Here is a 16596-nt window from a genome sequence, read left to right as displayed (position 1 = left end):
ATCTGCACCATTTTCATGTTTACTTAATTACAGATGCAAAATGGCCTCCACAGATGGGACAAGCGACATCAAATACAAGTTTAACGACCTAAAGCTTTGATCTCCGCCTCAGCGACTGGTAAAGGACATGTAGCAGATACACTTGAGTACGAGACATGTACGAAAACGCTGTCCGGTTTTCATCAATTCAGCTTTAGTGTTGGGATTTCTGTGAAGTTAAACCAATCTGACAAGCGTTCTCAAATAAAATGTTTTTACTTGTAGCTCAGTTCCCATCTGTAGACCCAAAATAGTTATCAAAAAAACTTCAAAACCCAGAATTTATATTCAATACATAGAGTGGTGGAAAACTTACCTGCCTGCTAGCCCATGACTAATGTTAATTTTTATTGTATTTTTATGAATAGTTAAATAGAAATTATAAGGAAATGGTTTGGCAGGACTCACTGGGCTAGTGACAAAATTATTGTTCCATTAATGCAAAACTTGCAACTTGCTCAACAGGCCTCTTAAAGTAGAACCTCTTTTGTTCAGATGTCTCAGCAGTGACATAAACGAACAAGTTAAAGGACTGCAGAACATCAGGTTCCAATGGAAGTCGCGATTTTCACCGACACACCAGTGGCCTTCTTGGGCTTTCATACGTTTACTGTGTTCCTGCACTTGAACCTTTACTCTAACAAGACTCAAAAACAAAAAAGATCAACTTTTTCACAAAAAAGAAAAATGCAATGATTACAATATAAGGACAGGGAAAACAATTAAATAGCTACATATCATTAACAAATTAATTGTTCCTCAAAAAATACCTACGATTTTTTTCTCTGTACATTCGTTACGCACAGCGTAATGATAGTCTTATAGTAACCTATTATAAAAAAAGTATTTATTTATTAAGTGATTTTCCTACAGTGTGTAGGGAGTGTGTGCCGAAGCAGAAAGAGAACCTCCTACCTACAGGGTGGTAGTGAAATGATAATGAGAAAGTATAATAATAGAAAAACAATCTCCTCTGGACACAGAGTCCTTTTCCCTTGTGTTGTTTTTTGAGCATGTTGTTTATAACATCAAATCCCAATCAGGGTCGGCTGAATCTAAGGGGAGGGGGGAGGCTTTAAAAGACTTGGTGTCTCCTGAACGTGTCCCGGCTCACAGGTCCAGCTTACAGAAGCTCAGCTCCTGAAGCGCTGCCTTTGCCTTGTCGTCGTTCAACCTCTGCTCAGAGACGTGAAGTTATTCTGTACTTTTGCTACAGAATGACTCACATCAAACTGTTACAGCCCCAGTTCTCTTTATTCTATGCTCCTAATGTCCTCAAAGATATTATGTCATGAATGCATGTGCTAATTTATAGCCTATTTGCTTGAAAAAAGAAAAGAAAAAAAAGTGAGCAAAAGCGGACATCTTGTAATTCTGGAAAAGACACCAGCAACCCTGTTGGCATGAAACTCTGGAACACTTGGCCATGGCTCGTTATCAGCTGTTTGTTGATATGGAGATACTGAGTGTGTAGGAGGCCTTTACAAAGTTCCTTATAGGAGGAATGTATGCCACCATGGCGCAGGCTCTTTAACACGAGTAACGAGTACAATTCATTTTCTCAGACTGCAGCAGTTTATCTCAACTGCGGCAACAACACAATATTGTTCAGAAAAGAAAGCACTGAAGTACAAATAAAAACTTGGACACCAAGTCAGGACACAAAAAAGTCAACTGAGGAAGGCAGAAGGAGCTGTGACATCCCCCCATAAATTCAGATAGACCCTTATCAGTTTTCTTTTGATTTCTACCATCTCGGTTTTCCACAGCTTTTAAACATAAACAAAACGTTTAGGAGCCGTTAGCACTAGCTCTAACCAGCGCCTTGTCTCCCAAAAGCATCGCAGCGTTTTAGCCAGTGCTGTACAAAGTACTTTTCAAAATGCAGCGATATTGTGTGTACCCAGGCGGTGATTTTAAGAGGACAGCCAAACAGAATCATAAGAATAACGCTGATATTATCTTATTGCAGATGCTTTTTAGGAAAACAAGGCCCTGTTGGCTAATTTTTGCCAATTTGGTGTCTCCCCTCAGCCACGCTGAAGGCTGTAGCATCACGTACCGCTGATGGATCAACATCTTTACGGGCCGCACATCCTGAAGCCAACTCAACACTAGAACGAGCACGGCTCTGCTGCGGGAATGAGCTCACCGTGCTGAGGTGGTTTCGCAGCTCTCACCAGCAGAGCCCGTCTGGAGGCTGTCCCACTATAGGTGTCTGTTACCATACTGATATTATTGGAAAACAAAAATACAAAATGGTAATAACAATAAAAATAATATGGAGTACGACTGACCCAGCAGTGAGTGTATAGTGTCTATGTCTGTTACTGACGACAAAAGAAGTAACAACTAACGTCCAAATGAAAAGGCTAATAGTAATTAAGATTGAAATGCTTAAAAACATTAATAGATACCAGCTATTAAAAACAAAACAAAAACATGCATCTGTAAAAGCATTAGTTTACCCATCAAACCTTGTAGAAAACTACCAAACCACAGTGTGAAGAAGGGGGAGGGGTAGGCCGGGTGTAAGCCAAATATAATTACAACACCCGTTGTAACAAAGGCTTGTTTGAAGAGATGTGAATAATCTTCTCTCCCCCGGTAGAGAAACCAGACTTGTTTTTTCCGACCACAAAGTGACATGCAGCGTCATCTATCCCCCTCATCGCTGTCAGCAGTTAGGCCAGGGAAACACATCAAAGCACATTGTTCAGCAAAGCACAACCTGCAACACACTGCAGGTCGTACAGCTGTGTTTTCAGCCCTGATCGCCTCTCATAATGGCCGGGATGTCAATCGACACCACAGTTTGCTAATTTGATAACCTGACTGTGCTTGTAAAATGAAATGCAACAATTTGGCACTATTCAAGCATGTTAAGTAGTTTAGGCCTGACAATGCAAGCATGTTAGTTTGTAGTTTATAGCTGCACTAATCAACATGCACTGATCTGACAAAACTCACTTTCCATTCGAACACATAGTATCCAAATCCTTATTACTTTGCCTATCTCTGTTATACTGTTTTACTGCCCAGCCCCATTGGTGGGCATTTTCCATTTTTTCAGAATATGATGCATAATAATGTGGATTGTACTTTTCTGTCAGAGCCAGGATGAAATTATACCCAGGTTGATTGTAAATAACAGTTAATGGGATCAAATAGAGGTCCCAACAAAAGCTGGATTATACAAGACTGCGCCAAAACAGCTTAATCAGTCCCAGTGTGTGCGGTGCCAGATTACAATATTGACATGCCACCCTTTACCCTCTACGGCAGTAGTGCAAATTAGACCGAGTCGATCACTTAAGTATACGCATACAGTAACAACACCCCCAGAACACATACACACTAGCGAGAGGGAGAGAGAAGGAAGATGAGAGAATTAACAAGTATAAAAACAAAAGGGATATTACAAGATGGCTTTCTGTTTTTATATTTTGGAGGTGGCCGGTGATAAACATCAGTGTCAGAGGTTTCTTTGGTAGCACAGTCAGGTGGTTTGTGATCCTTTTCACCAAAGTGTTTCTCACCTATCTTTTCTTTCAAATGTCGAGCCTCCCATAACGCAAAAGCAGTACACAAAACTAGTGTTAAAGAAAGAAACAAAAAAAAAAAAAACAATAATTAAAACCCCACCGTTCCTCTCTTTATGTACATATAACTACAGACACTTGCTCAGCTCCAAGCTTGACATGCAGGGATGATGAGTGATTGGAAGGAGCAGCTTGATGCTCCAGTTGAGTCCCAGAGTTGAACGCTCATCACTGATTATTTTCTGGCAATACCATACGAGAGGACAGACAGAAAAAAACAACCATGTTGTTAATGCTTGATTGATCCTCTGAGTGCATAGATAAAGAGAGAGCAGGCTTGAGGCTTTCAGATGTTCGTAGCAGACCAGCAGGCAGGCCTTCCCTCTGGGATGCTGGTGACAGACCAAAGTGACGAGGGCGTGGGTGTTGGAGCCGAGATGATTGGGAGAGCAGGGGACACCGAGGCGAATCCCTATTAAACCCCTCCCCTCCTTCAGGAGACCACAGAAGGGGAGTGGTTGTGATTGACCATGTGGCTGTCGGGGGAGGAGTTTGGGCTGCTGCCGGACGACGAGGGACTCCCCTTGTTTTTAATCTGCAGCCAGGTCTCGCCCAGTGCCTTGGCAAAGTGGTCGTCTACCGAGCCTGTGATGGACACCGAGTTGGTGGCAGTGGGCTCGGGCTCCTTGTAGTTCTTCCCAAGACTGCGGCGGAAATGCTCCTCAATTACTGGGTCGCATGCTGTATTGGCTAGAACAGGGATAATATGAGAGGGCAAGAGAAAGAGTTTTTAGTTCCCCTAGTGAAAACAGAAACATCTCTAAAACTCACTTATATAAAGTTCAGTGGGCAATATTTTGCCTAGCATCAGTTCAAACATTGGTAATGGGCATTTTAGGTCAATGGAAAAATTCTAACTCCGGCAACTACTTCACTTTTTCATTGGAGTTTCTTTTATATAAAATCACTGTTTTAAATTTCACTAATAACCTCAATGAGATCATAGGGATTTCACTGGGATCATAAAAATGACCACAGTTAAGTTATCAACCCATTGAAAACATAACCGACTCTCACAAACAGGACAAATAAAACAGACATGTTTGGCTAAGGCCTCAAGTGACATTTACAGTACAGAAATAACAGACAACAGCCTCTGAGACTCTGGTAGGATTTTTTTTGAGTATCCCTAGTTCTATAAGTCAGTCTGAATGTGGAGAGTATGAGCGGTTGTGTTTTTTCTGGAGGGTGATTTGCACTGCGATACGTTCATCTGTCACTGCTCCTTCTACCATAAATCTATGTATTGAAAAAAGCAAATATGATACAATATTGATGACTTGTCTGTCTCTGCACTTGCATAAGGGCACTCACTGTTGATTCTCCTGTAGTTGTTAGCAAGGCTTGCACAGCTGTTGTGTGAGACGGGACAGTGAGACAGGTTGCAGTTGCGGTTGTTGGCGGGGGCACATGTGATAACTGAAGGACGATTCTGAAACACAAAAATACAAATTCAACATTTAGGGATCATCTAAAACAACAAACAGTTTGGTCAAGAGTTTGTGTGTAACAAGAGTTATTAAAAAGAGAACACCGTTTAAAAAAGGGGGAAAATTAAATTGAAGAACCAGACAAATAATTCACTGACCACCAACACTTTTTGGTCAAAGCAAAATAGGAAACGTTTACTCTCCACCATCCAAGGGGACTGGCTAATAAAAGCCAGGATAATTTAATAAAAAAATATTATCATATTTAAAATAATAAAAGTTACATGGTGTGAGGGACCTACCAGAATTGAGGTTTTATAGACTGTATAAAATATGGACGTAGTCTCTGTGATAGGGCTGGGACAACATGTTGAGAAACAGGCATTTACTCTTAATGCCAACAACAACATGGTAGTCTGTAGACTTTGTGAAATGATCCCTGAGTCGGGATATCACCATAAGTTCTGCTCAGCTATGCCTCTCCAGCTTCTCCCGTAGCTCACACGTATACAGTATGTCCTGCACTGATTTGAATGTGAGGTAAACTGTGCTGTGTCTCCCCCCCCCCTCATCTGTAGCACTGTCTTCAATAATTTCGCAACTAGGCCAGATTGTTTCAGATATCTAATAACTCCTTTAATAACATCCCTTATAACGACCCACGTATCAAAAGAATAGTTGGGTTTAAATTCTGTTGTAGAGTTGGGCATTTTAACATGGGGGTTTAAGGGATTAACTTCATTTTGGAGCCAGCTTCAAGTGGCCACTCGATGAATGCATTGGCTTATTTTTTCAGCCCAGAAGGTTGCCACTTGCATTTTATCCAACAATTTGCAAAAGTTTATTGACAGAACTAAAGAAACAGAAAGTGCAAGTTACCTGCTGGCGTTCCACGGCGCTGACTTTGTGCGACAGTGTGGCCATAGCTGCTGTGCTACCGCGTGCAGACTCCACCATGCTGTTTTTGGTGAGTGCCAGAGGCTGGTCCATGCCGGCTAAGATGGCCAGGTGGTGATGGTGGTGGTGGGCATGGCTGTACAGGTGATTGCTGTGGACACCCAGAGTGCTGGGCACCACCACACGCTCAATGGGGCTCCGGCTTCGGTCCTTGACGATGGAAGAGCTGCGGTAGTCTCCATGAGGTTTCCTGAAGAACAGAGGAAAAGAGAGTAGAGACAGAGATGTACATTACTCATTGATTAATTATCTGATCAAAAGTTATTGAAAACTCAACCCTCGGTGTGAGGGATGAGTGCAAAAGTAAACAAGAAGAGGAAAGACAGCTGGCAGATGGTCATGGTAGAAAATAGAAGGAAAAAAACGATGAGCTGTGGAGAGACAAATGAAGACAGAGGTAATAAAGTGTCTGAAAGAGGGCTGAGAGGAGGGAGGGAAGAGGGAAGATAAACAAAGAACTATTGTAAATGGGGCTCTGTGTTAAACCCCGCAGGACCAGCAGAAGCTATTAATACTGAACTCACAAACACACTCATACTTCTCAGATTGCTAGAGGGTTTGATAAGACGGTTTTCTTCAAGCACATGCTCTCACATACACACTCTTTCTCTCTCTCTCTTTGTTGTCAAGTCTACAAAGGAGGAAGTAACACTCTCCTAACTTTATCCAACATGGATGGACTCCAAATGTATCCCTGTAGAGAGGGGCAAATGGGCACAAAGTTCAAAGCTCTAAAGTGGTTTCCTCAGTACAGCGTATTGACTTTCTCTAGTGAGGCCGAAGACAGCTGCACTCACTACTGTCAGAGGAAAATCCTGCAGTGCTAATGCAGCATAGACACAAGCTAAGGAGTTGTCTCTGACTGTATCCCAACACTAAATTAATCTGCTAGAAGTTGTTGGCAGAGCTGTCCTGCCTCTCGCTGAGCTGACGTGCAGCAGTAACGTTAAGCAGGTAGTACTGTAGTTTATTCGCTATGTTGGAGGCGAGGCCCCGCACCAGGAAAACTCAATTGTTAACGCTAGCTTCTGTAACTTAGCCCCCAGTAGTCAGTGCTAACCTACTGTAACGCTAGCTGCTGTAACTTAGCCCCCAGTAGTTAGTGCTAACCTAATGTGACGCTAGCTGCTGTAACTTAGCCCTGCAGTAGTCAGTGCTAACCTAATGTAACGTTGGCTCCTGTTAGCCGTCCCCTGGCAGCCGCCGGGAAGCCAGGCAGGCTGAGTGACTGTTTGGAAGAAGCATAGGCGATCAAGCGTCATATCCATGAAAAAGAGACAGAAGACAGGTTTGTAATTAACGTTAAGGATTTAAAACTCACTATAAAAGAAAAATCACTTGTGCTGTTAAACATGGCTCAGCATACAGAAACATCTCTATACAGAAAGTTGCAGACTCTGGATATTATTTTTTTATAACATTTTGGTTGTTATAGTTAGTTAAAATCATTTTAATATTGACATAGGAAACACCAAATGCCAATATACAATCTGATCCCCATTAGCACAAGTGTATTGTCCACACACTTTCCATATGAAAAAGACTTAGTTTCCACCACAACAAAATCCCTCTGTTCTCTCCAATTTGTCAGCTCACATTTTAATCATTGAAAAAGCAGCAATACAGTTAAGGGATTGAAGTAACAAAAGTTTGACACAACACAGATTCTGGCCAGCCGCCCTCGCCAGGTCCCAGCTCTGTAGATAATTACTTTGAAATGTTTAATATGTAGTGATGTGGTGCTGCCTGATACTATGCACACTTGCTTGCAGTTTAACAGGTAGCAATTATTCTGCTCAGTGCATCAAATGTCGTCTCTTTTGTGTTTGTGTGTGTGTGTGTGTGTGTGTCTTACCCCCTCACTGCAGCTCCACTCCCCTCCTACAATTTGAGGCCCAGTTACAGGGAGCAAGATTTACTGTACTTGCCTCTTACGATCTCTTCTTTTTTCTCCAACTCCACAGACACATGCATAGATACAACCAAAGATACAGTATATGCTCACTGGCCCCCTCCTTCCTACACTGACATTTACTCTACATAGACACTGCAACCTCAATTGGGGAAAAACAATATAACGTAGTACATTCATGCTGCACTCAAACATTGGTGGACCAAATACAATATGGAATTCCCTCTTGATTCTTTACCAGATACCGTGTGAAGGCATTTCTTCAGAAAAGTCTGAATGAGAATGCAAAACAAACTCAAGATTGAAAAAGCTGCAGCGGGCCTTTAAGGTTTTGGTTGGATGCAAAACAAGTTCAGGAAAACAGTTGTAGAGCCATGTGACCAGGCAACCTGACTGCTGGGTCAAGCATCTGGAGCCCACAGCAGCGTCCTCCACAAATAAATACTCTCCACAGAATACAGAGAGGAAGACAGGAGGAGGTTGGGGGGGGATGTGAATGGTCCGGACCTCTACTATAAGAAAGAGTGAGGTCGGTAGTTTCCTTCATTTGTGCCGAGAGCTTACATTAGCAGAACTCCCCACTTTTCTTCCTTTATCTCCACCCCCCTCCTCACAATCGGCAGCAAACTTCCTGAAGCTTAAAGAGGGAAAGAGTTGGCAGCGCTATCATAAACCCTGGCCGACAGCTCGCCAACTAGCTTTTGTGTTTTCTCACAGTGGTATCAGTTTTCTGTTTCAGTCTTTATCCGCAAAAATAACTGCATTGTGGAGTAATTATATACAAATTAAATCATAATAATGAAAACATAGTTTTTAATCAAATGCTTAAAACCAAAGTCTTCGTTTATAACTTGTTTTCTCCGAATATAAACAATCGGCAGATTAGCTTAGAGGCAAACCGAATAAAGCTCTTTCTCTCTCTCCCCCCCCCCCCACCAGCAGCTGGGTCTTGAGTTAGGTTGTGGAAATTGTTCCAAACTTTAATCATTGCCAAAGAGCAGACATGCCCACATCCTCACACATGAGGGGCTGTTGCAGAAGCCAGTGAACGGGATCAACACATCCATCCAATGAATGGCATTGAATACACCGCCGCCTCCGCCTTCCACTCGCCTGATTGCCCTCCAAATCCGCATTTCATGCCAGTGTTCTGGTATTCAAAACCAGCTCTGTCTTTGTCTTTCTTACTCACCTCCCAATTATCATTAGGGTCACAGCTGGGGAGAGAGGGAGAGGATGCAAAGGGTGAACAGCTAGGGATACACATGAGACACTGACAATGGGCTGGTGACAAGGGCTAGAGCTGAAGAGAGAGGTTTGCCAGATCTGGGGCTAGAGGGGGGGGTACAGCCTTTGAAAAGTAGAGAACTCTGGGACACCTATGAGAGGTATAGGAGGGACAAATAGAATACAATAAGAGCTGAAAGCAGCCAATGGGAGAGGTTGGGAACCCAGCTTAATGTCATTTCTCAATAAATGTTTGCTGGGTTACTCATTATTTTTAGATAAAGTGTTGATATGGAACACAACACAGCACTGAGGTGGTTTCAGTGCTGTTATTTGTACTGTAGGTACACATTTTGTACTGTAGGTACAAAGAGTGGAGAGGGGTGATACTTCAATGGACATCTTGACACAATGAAATTGAGAGGAAATATCTATTTGATTCTATTTTACTAGAGAATGGGTTATGTGTAGCCTGGCATTAGTGGTAGACACTGTGGTGGGCATTCATTGGAAGATCCCTTAATTTAAAACCCAGAGAGTCCAACCCTCAATACATAAATGATATAGTCATATATCTTGAACAATATTACACCACTCAGATCTGTCATTAAGTACAGCCTTTTAAGTAACCACTCACATGACACCCTGTCTTCAAGTTAACCTCAAGTTAAAGATCACAACTGTGATCATATGTTTGAATGAATTAAAAAGAAAGGAAAAAAACAGTTGCGGGCTTGTATTTTGTAAAAGTTGAACACTTAATTTGTTTTTGCTGGTTTAACAAGCAGCTTTGTATGAGCTAACTTGCCTAACTAGCACAATGGGAAACTAAACATATGAACTGAAGACTTTAAAAGATATATTGCTAAGATTTCCAAGGTTAGCTCTAGAGTAGACTGCCAATTTGGTGAGTTAGCTATATTTTACTTGAGGCAAAGCTACAGGGGCTATAAAAGTTCTATGCCTATTCTCACAATTGTGTTCTACAGAGAAAACCTCACTGTAAATCTTCGGTGGGCAGAGGTTCATATCCTATTCCTTTAAGAAATAAATAAAGAGTGAGAACAGAGCGAAAGAGACACACACACACACACACACACACACACAGGAAACATCTGGGAAGAATCAGGGCGTAGAGAGGAGAAGACGACAAAAAAGAAAAAAGCAGAGGAGGATGAAGGCTCAACCACAGGTTACAACCAGGCCCAAACTCTGCGAGGTTTGCAGAAACCCACAAAATGGACACACACACACACACACACACACACACACACACACACACACACACACACACACACACACACACACACACACACACACACACACACACACACACACACACACACACACACACACACACACACACACACACACACACACACACACACACACACACACACACACACACACACACACACACACACACACACACACACACACACACACACTACAAGGACTACGGGCTATGTATATAAGGCATACAAACATCTCTACCCAGTTTTCTCTTCTCAGTAGCAGGACTGACCGGAAGTTAGCAATAATATTTGTATTCTTTAAAATAGAAAAGTCAAAACACAGAAAGTACACCTTAACAAATTAAGATATTTACAGACTAGTTGTGGTATTCATCAATAATTGTACTTGACATACATCATGCATTATAAAACAATAAATCAACAAAGCCTAAAATCTAAAGCAAAAAAAGATCAACTTTGGCACAATTTCCAAACAACTCTTTACACAGCCATTTTAAATCTTTCAGATTTCCACTCATGCAGAAATGCTGATAAAAATCAAGCATATATTTAACAGCTAACTGACTGCAGAGAAAGAACTGAAGAAAATCTTTCGTTATCAAAGCTGGGACGGATCGGATATGGGAACAACCACAACAAGAAGGCAAAGAAAACAACATGAGAGCACACACACACACACAGAGACTGAAAAAACACCCACATGCTCTCCCTCCTTTTCTTACATGCTCACACATAAATAGTCCAGTCCCATGTAAAAACAAGAGGGTAACAATGACCGCACACGCACACATACACACACACAGAGTTATTTTCTCCTCTTTTGGCCTATGGGGAAACTTCCATGAGAACAAGTTACTGTTAAAGTTCCCAGTAGAAAGCAGCTGTGGTTTCTGTATGCTACAGTACTGCTAGCTTGGAAATCCAGACCCAAATCCGAAAGATTAAGGGTCTGGCATTGAGTAATGAAAGTCGCCCATATCGAAGGGCGGCACCAAGCGTGCATTTAAAAATCTCACTGCACACAATTAGATAACACTATGACCAATCACAACAACACACAGGGTGACAATGCGGCAATGGTTATGTTTAGGGTCAAGGTTAGGGTTAGTTGCCTGTGGGCAACAAACCCCATTGAGCTATCAAGAAGCCCCATACGCTTAGCTACCAGCGGAGCTAACTGGTAGATTAAACTGTTGTCTTCTGTTTAGCTCGCCTCTGGCCCAGCCTATTTGAGATAAACCAATGTGATTGGTGCAGCTCAGCTAAAAGGGAATAGTTAATGAGCAGCATTACTCGATGCCTGAGTAACTAGCTAAGCAAATTTAAATTGTGCTCTTGCAAGAAATTTCCACGGTAACGTACTGCAGCAAACTGACTCAATTGGATTTTGCTTTTAGCTCTTATAACTACAGAATTACGTTTCAGTGTAACAAAACATGAATGCAAAATAAAGTTCACGTGCGTACTACTGTGAAAGCATATAGCTTGATATCAAACCTTGGAATCATTGTCAATATGTCTGATTTATCAGTGTTTCAAAAAAAAGAACAGAAATGGCAATTCACCCAGATTAAGAGCATAACCAAGAACAACAAGGGGAACATTTGCTCCTGGTCCTTTGCTTTGATTAGTTCAACTTGTCAGGTTCATCACAATCTGATTTATTATGTGTTAAGGTAATTTACTAAACAAAACAATTTAAAATTTTGTATAAAAAAACCTGATGTTAAACCTAGGCAACTTCAGAACAGGCTCAATAACTTAAGGTAGGCTGGCTTAAAGGTGGACCAGCTATTCTCATTTCGAGGGGCAACATTGTGATAAAGCTATAATTTATGGGCTTTCCAAATGTTCTGCAAATAAAAAAAGACATCACTTTTAAAATTCTGTGTTTAGACGTTTATCAGTTTGTACAAAATATGATTATAACAGCAGCTTGTTGTATACCTATAATGTAGAGATCTGTAAATAACAGTTATTGGTATCGGCCAAAATGTTCATATCCATGCACTTTTATTCTTAAGGAGGAATGAAACGGCTGAGCAAGAGGACCTTTATTCTGGCGGGTCTACAACTGGAGAGTGGCGGGCAGGCAAGCAGGCAGCAGCAAGCTTCCAGCCCGCAGGCTCCAGTGGACAGGATAAGGCTTCTTTGTTCAGGACTCCTCCTACTCCTCAGAGAAAATGAGCAAGTATCCCCTGCTGCCTGACAAGGAGCCCTCTCACCACACACACGATCACAGATGGGTGAACACATGCATGTACAGACAGAGCACACAACAACACATGTGCATACCTGCAGACACATGCAGAATTGGTACACACATAGCAAACACATCAACATATCAGCCTTCCATAAAGATTGCCAATGTTTTCAATAAGACTTTTATATTAGCATTTACCATGTCATAAACTTGTCTGTATTGCAATAGTGACTTCACTAATAAAGCACTAAGATGGCTGGGAAAAATAAAGACAAAAGCAAAATCCACTTATTTAGCATGCCTGTTAATAACTTTTTTTTCTCTCACTCCAGCCTGTGCCTCCCCCCTTGACTAACTTGTTTTGATTGGACAACAAAAAGAAACCTGAGCTTCCTCCTTAATAGCCCCGGCTCAAGTCTGAGGTGTCAGGTCAGGTGTCTGTCTACATCGAAAATACGACTGAACTTACTGACAAAAGAAAGCCAACTACAAGCAACTCGAATATAACACCATTTTTTTTAGCAACTGATAAATCCAGCCCAGCACACAGGGGAACTGTCGTTCAAGCAAAACAGAGAAAATGTTGTTGTGAGGAGAATGACCACAAAAGCTCCTAAACATGCAGGAGAAGTCAACGCTGAGCAGAGTAATTTGTGTAGACTAAAACAAGCTACACAGACAGAAGTAGACAGCAAAATCCAACAGCTAGAATGGTGTCAGATAACCATCTCTGGACATTTGAACTGAGTGTGTGTGTGTGTGTGTGTGTGTGTGCGTGCGTGCGTGCGTGCGTGCGTGCGTGCGTGTGCGTGCGTGCGGTGAATGGGTGCAGGGATTAATTTTCTGTTTTTCTGTCTAGCTTTTCACAAAAACCAAGTCCATCATTTTCAAATTAAACCTAATCACTGTTCCTACAAATTTTAGATGAGTTAAATGAAGCAGAATGCTTGTTTATGTTAAATAAAAGCACGTTGACTGTGAAGAGGCTGCCATTTTTAGCTTGACTTTTTCTGTAATAACCTTTCATTTTCCACTTTAGTGTAAACACTGTTCTTTGGACAGTTCAAAAGAGGAGGAAAACTTTTCACAGGCCGACTCCGATTGCAGGTTTCAACAAGTCACTCAGCAGTTACCTTTGCCCGGGAAAGAATGCCCTCAGAGAAACCTCAAATGAAATGACTAAAAAATAATAATAATAAAAAAAGAGATACATTTAAGATGGCCCGGAGGAAAATGGGTAATAGAGAGAGCCCTGGATTTAACTTCAGGTTACAGCAAGTGTGCAAGCATCTGACTTTTCATGGGTAGAGATTAACCTACATAGCCAAATGACTTTGATGTCATAATTAAAGTGAAGATTAAATAAAAGGGATTATGGCTTGTCTTGGGATAATGGTACAATGAGCTGTTTGAAAAGTCTTCAACATCACAGTTTTTAGATCAGTTTTATTTTCATAGAATGGGGAGTTTAACTCCACAAAATGGTTCTATGGTTGCGACACCAACTGAAAGCTGATATGACAAGAAGTCCCATTGTATCTCGGCAGACTTACTTACAAAACAACGTGATACACGAGTAGGAGAATTTGCTTATCAATGTAACCGCATCGTGCATCATAAACATCTCGCAGACAGCAAAAAACTACTGACACAACAAAATAAAACACCAAGTCAGAAGATGGATTTACTGCCTGGATAAAGACTATAGTGTTAATTCTTCCACCACTGACACATCTATAACACAAAACAAGATGACTCTGCACTAATGGCAAGACCCACAAGCTAATCTTTTGTTAGGTGATCCCAAACTGTCACAAAATGAAGGAACAAAGACCTTTCCCCATGCGCCACTAGAATAGAGATTTCCTACTTGTAACACAAGACGCGCAAAAATACCGCTGCTTTGTCTAACAAGAAAGTGAACATATACAACTTCTGCATTTATTTTTGTCGTGGTGTGACTAACAAGGTTTAAGAAAAAAAAACATGATCTTCTTAGATTTATTATTTACTCATTATTTGTATTCTGCTGATTATGTTCCCAACAAACACTGCTTTGCCAATAAATTCGCTATACGCTACGACTGAAAAAGTAGTGTTTTTAGTGTATGTAGTGTTTGGAACATACTGAACATTTAGATTATTTTGTCAGCAGTGAGTCATACTGCATGAGTGATCCTGATCGTTTGCTACAACTCTGGTTCTCCATTAAAATTAATTGTAATTGCTTTGAATATAAGCCAACTACAGCTGCAGACTTTCCAGATTACCCTTTAAAGTCTAAATGCGGTGTGGTTGATACTAAGAATTCTGTTGACTGTACCTTCAACAAAAGATTTCAAATCAACCATTTCCTTAATGTGCAGCAAGGGTCTGTGCAAGTGTGCACAAATGGCAGTATGCTTGTGCATCTACATAGATGCACATGTGAATGCACAAATGTAGCACATTAGTACACTGTCAGTAACTGTGGTCTACGCTTTATCCAGGGCTTCCAGTATATCCAGCATTGCATATACCGTGTTCCATTGTGTCACCTCAAAGTCATGTTGACTGACAAACACAACTGCAAGGAAACAAGTGATATAAAACAACAGCTGTCGTGAACACAAATTACTTGTATTTTCAGCAACAAGACATAATGAAGAATTAGCATGCATGCAAAACGGTACAGCTCTACCAAACATATCCTTGACTGTCTCTGCAATAAATAGCAATGGCTGGAGTCCCATGACTGACTCACTCAAACCGAGAGAGGGGGGGCAGCAGTCCTTTACAGCCAATCATCGCACCAGAATCTCTGGAATCTCTGGAAGTGGGAATGTGGGAACGCTGGAGATGTGAGTAATCTTGCTGTTGTGCAGTCCCTGTTTCCAGTCTTCCGGTCTTCCAGAGACCTGCAGCTATAAGGAGAACACTGTGGAGCCAGCTAAACCTGGCATAGCACCCTGGATTCCAAACTGGGACTTCTGAGAAAGCCTGCCTGTGCACAGCTTCACCAAGGGAAGAGCCCGCAAAACACATGGCCAACAGAAACACTGGCATAAACGAGTAAAGAAAATGACTTCTTTTAAAAAAAGTGAGTTTTGTACGTGTGTATATGTAGCTTCTACCATTGCCATTGAGGTCATCTCCTCGATGACTACACTGTGTGTTTGTGAGAGAGACAGAACAAAAAGAGAAAGATACAGGGATAGAAAATTTGGAGATACATGTTTTTTTACTAGGCCCTCAGAAAAGGAGCATCTAGAAAATGACTAAATGTTAAGGTTTATAATGGATTTTATTAGAAAGTGTCTAAATGCCTGTTCACTCATGCAACAACAACTGAGTGTTTCTCAGTATGTGTACTCACAGCTTTGTAGCAAACAGTCGGCTCATTTTTGCCACATGCTCATTGTCGTCCATGTCGCTGTCCCCCTGGTCCCCGCTTAGCTTCCTCTTGGTGGGGCTAATGGGAGGAGGACCTGTCCTGTGGTTGGAGATGGAGGAGGAAGATGAGGACGACGAAGAGGAGGAGGATGAGGAAGACGATGACAGAGACAGGGACTGGAGCCTGGGGTCCCCCCTTAAAGCTGCTTCACCTGAGGAGGGAAGACAAGAAAAGATAAAGAACAGGTAGAGAGTAGAGCCTGACCGATATATCGGCAGGCCAATATTATGCATTTCCCGATCTATCGGTATTTATAATGTGTAAAGTTTTTTTTTTTTGTAGTTTGTCCACCTACACTAGGGCACTCTACAAACATCCCTGTAAGCGACATCAATATCTTTTTTTTCCTTAATGTGTATAGGAAAGGACTTTCAGTTCAAAAGTTTAAGTTTGTATTCTTATACATTTTATTTATCAGAATGTAAATGTAAATGTGCTGTATTTATATAGCGCTTTTCGAGTCTTAACAACTGCTCAAAGCACTTTTACATCTACAGGAAACATTCACCATTCACACACATTCATACACTGTGGCTG

General features: G+C 41.5%; 1 protein-coding gene across 2 annotated transcripts in view; it reads right to left on the bottom strand.

The window, feature by feature from the left end:
• Positions 1–3071: 3071 nt before the first annotated feature.
• Positions 3072–16596, bottom strand: part of vgll4b (vestigial-like family member 4b) — a 37886-nt gene continuing 24361 nt past the window's right edge. For both annotated transcript variants that reach the window (XM_034868935.1, XM_034868934.1), the window contains 4 exons: positions 15982–16210; positions 5951–6218; positions 4956–5073; positions 3072–4331 (listed from right to left, as the gene is read on the bottom strand). In XM_034868935.1, the coding sequence (XP_034724826.1) occupies positions 4075–4331; positions 4956–5073; positions 5951–6218; positions 15982–16210 (872 nt within the window). In that variant the 3' untranslated portion in view covers positions 3072–4074. The remainder of the gene's footprint in view (positions 4332–4955; positions 5074–5950; positions 6219–15981; positions 16211–16596) is intronic.

Source organism: Etheostoma cragini, chromosome 4, assembly GCF_013103735.1.
Source record: "Etheostoma cragini isolate CJK2018 chromosome 4, CSU_Ecrag_1.0, whole genome shotgun sequence".
NCBI classification, from domain to species: domain Eukaryota; kingdom Metazoa; phylum Chordata; class Actinopteri; order Perciformes; family Percidae; genus Etheostoma; species Etheostoma cragini.
This window is presented reverse-complemented; position numbering and strand designations above follow the sequence as displayed.